Source organism: Teleopsis dalmanni, chromosome 1, assembly GCF_002237135.1.
Source record: "Teleopsis dalmanni isolate 2A chromosome 1, ASM223713v2, whole genome shotgun sequence".
Taxonomy (NCBI): Eukaryota; Metazoa; Arthropoda; class Insecta; order Diptera; family Diopsidae; genus Teleopsis; species Teleopsis dalmanni.
The window spans coordinates 134,455,212-134,458,217 of NC_051846.1; the positions used below are offsets into that span (position 1 = coordinate 134,455,212).

At 27.2% G+C, this 3,006-nt stretch overlaps 1 protein-coding gene across 1 annotated transcript; it reads right to left on the reverse strand.

The window, feature by feature from the left end:
- Positions 1 to 220: 220 nt before the first annotated feature.
- LOC119666352 (CDAN1-interacting nuclease 1-like) lies at positions 221 to 1,609 on the reverse strand. The gene is made up of 4 exons (XM_038075636.1): positions 1,194 to 1,609; positions 861 to 1,137; positions 548 to 759; positions 221 to 487 (listed from the first exon to the last, which is right to left on the reverse strand). The coding sequence occupies exons 1-4, from the start codon at positions 1,457 to 1,459 to the stop codon at positions 292 to 294; spliced, it is 951 nt and encodes a 316-aa protein (XP_037931564.1). The 5' UTR covers positions 1,460 to 1,609; the 3' UTR covers positions 221 to 291.
- Between the last annotated feature and the right edge of the window lie 1,397 nt (positions 1,610 to 3,006).

Genomic DNA, 3,006 nt, shown 5'->3' on the forward strand with positions numbered 1-3,006 from the left:
TTGTATATAAATATTAAATATTTTTCAGAATCTTAAAATAATATCAAATATATAAAATATGCTAATATACAAAATTAATACATAAATCATAAATGCATTATTTATGTATGAATTAACTAACTATAGAAATATTTCATTCATTTTTATTTATGAAATATATCATAAATAAGTAAAATAACTTTACTTAACATTAGTGAATTAAAATATATGTGACCTAGATTGTTGTCTATTTTATAAATTATCTACATATCTTAAATAGCTATAAAATACATATCCAAAAATAAATTCGTATCATAAAAATTCTGCAGTTGAATTGTCATTCACGTCAAGTACGCATGCAGTATCGCTTTCCTGCTCCAAGTTGAGCAGAGTTATGTGCTGAACTTCGGGAAAGTCATCTAATACAATAATGCCGTCTTTATTTTCGCTAAGATCAGGCAACTCATTATGATATCCAAACCAGTAAATAACTATACCAGCACCAAATCTGAAATGTTAAATTTTGTTAAGCAATATGATTGCTAATGCTTTGTTAAGTAAAATATACCGATTGCTGTAACTATTCAACTGTTGTCTGATATTCCATTTGTGGGTTTTAACATCTCCAAAACCTGCTTTGCTTTCTATCCAATTCACTTGTTCACCTTTGTAGAGAAATGGTAATATCATTTTAAGATCTGGAGTTTTATCGTAGCCTAAGCGTCTCAAATCGTGTTCAGTGTAATAATGCATGCCTGCATTTCTAGCCAATTCTTTTAACTAAATCATAAAATGAAGTGTATAAATAAATAAAACTATGACTGTTGTTGTAGGCTGTGGAAAATTTACCATCACTACCTCGATTTCTTTTGCATATGTACCTTAAATTCATATTCTTCTCCTATTATTCTACGTCTTAGATCTACTAGAGGACCTTCCTGTATGTCGCTACATATGCACTGCATAACATTCGCGCAAAGAATAGGGTCATCTATTAGGTGCGGGTACTTCAGCAGGCGAGACAAATCACTTTTATTTTCAAATTTGTATTTCTCCTGCAAAATACTTCGACAAAGACTAACTGGTGTCATTCTCTCTGCTACAGCTAATTTTATAAGTATTGTTGGGTCATCATTTTTTTTAGTTTGGTCCTGAAATCTTTAAAATAATAGTTTGATTTTTATTCTAAATTTATTATAAATTATGTTACTTACAATTTGAGGTGCTTCTGTGCTAAGGACTCGTATCGCCAATGTTGTGACCTTAGTAATGAGCTCCACTCCGTTTGTAAAATGCTCTTCAATGTTTTTCGATCGACATAATTAAAGTTATTGTAAAGCTCCAATTCACAATCGATCGTTATTCCGTCATATAAATGTATAAAATCACAGATTTTATCGTATTCAACTGCCTCCAAGATCTTCTTTTTCCCTACTTTTATAGTGTTCGCAGGAGTACTTCTCGATAATGCCATGGCCATTTCTTTTTTTTTTTGCGCTGTTTGTTACAACCTTTTTCAAGTTTTACATTAATTGTATAGTTTTTAAAAAGGCTTCGTCTTTAGCATTTAACAAATAAACAAACAACTTTTAAAAATTAAGATGCTTTACTCACACATGCAAGCATTTACTAATCAGCTGTTTACAAATGTCAAATTACATTCACAAGGGAACAACATGAACATGAAACGAGACAGTGGAACAAGCACGAGTTAGAAATTGATAAAAATTAATTTGAGCCATCAGGGAGTTATTTTTTCGAGGAAAGTTGATATAATATACATGAATACATAACTTAAACAAAAAAAATTAATTTTTAAATACTTTTTCGAAATTATTATTTTATGGCCAATATTATTATTACATAATTATTTTTATAACAATGTTTTTTATATATAATATATGTGAATATTCAAATTTTGTTGGTGTAAAAATTATTATAGCATTGACAGTCGAGCGCACTAAATTATCATTAAGGAACCTTAAATGATCATTTTAAAAATACCCTGACAGACGGTATAAATTATCATTAAAAAGTTACTGTATCATATATATTTTTTTATTGAAAAAGCAAGAGAATTTTAAATTCAAAATGGATAAACAAGAAAAATTAAAGAAACTTGCTTTAATTAAATATAAAATATATAAAAAAAATATAAAATATATAAAAATATAATGAGTACTTACATTTACCAATGTTTCCAAATATGTTTTTTGACAACCAAATAACAGCTTGAAATTTGTTCCATTTTTATTTCGTTTTACTTGCATATGCAGCATTACCAATTCTAAAAACCTAAATGACGAATAAATTGGGTTAAATTCGGTCATTTAAAGACCATAAATGATCATTTAAAACTGCTAAATGAGCAAATAAATTATAATTTAGCCCCTTAATGATAATTTAGCTCCCGTCTGTCAATGTTATAAAGCGCATATTTGGTCTGCATTCTTGGTGTGCATACTTATAGCATCGTCTATATCGTGCTGAATTCTTATTTAAAATTATTGTTTGTGTTTTTATAAATTTTTATTTATATCAATTTGCTTTCAAAGAACCGAACAAGACATTTAATTAATTATATTCTTTTACTTTATAATTTTAAAATTATCAATCATTTTTATACTAATAAGCCTTTGTATAATAAATAACTTAAATTTCATTAAATGAGTTTAATGCAACATCATTCAAGAACATATAACTGTGTTTTGATTTTAATTTTAAAAAGTATCTTTAAATTAATTAATTTTGACACTCAAAACCCAAATTTAAACCTACTCCTGCGGTATTTACACAAGAATATTGATTAAAATTTGTTATATTGCTTTTCGTAAACTAAAAGTTTTTTAAATCAGTTTTTAAATTGTTTATTTGAGCTTGAAATCGATTTTTAAAGTCTTAAAACAACACCTTATACTACATTCACATTGTTTCATTTAAACGGTTTTGCTCATTAACGCTGCTAGTGAGGATGTTTTACCATACAAAAACCTTTCATAAAAATGTGCTCATTATTAATAAATCAGT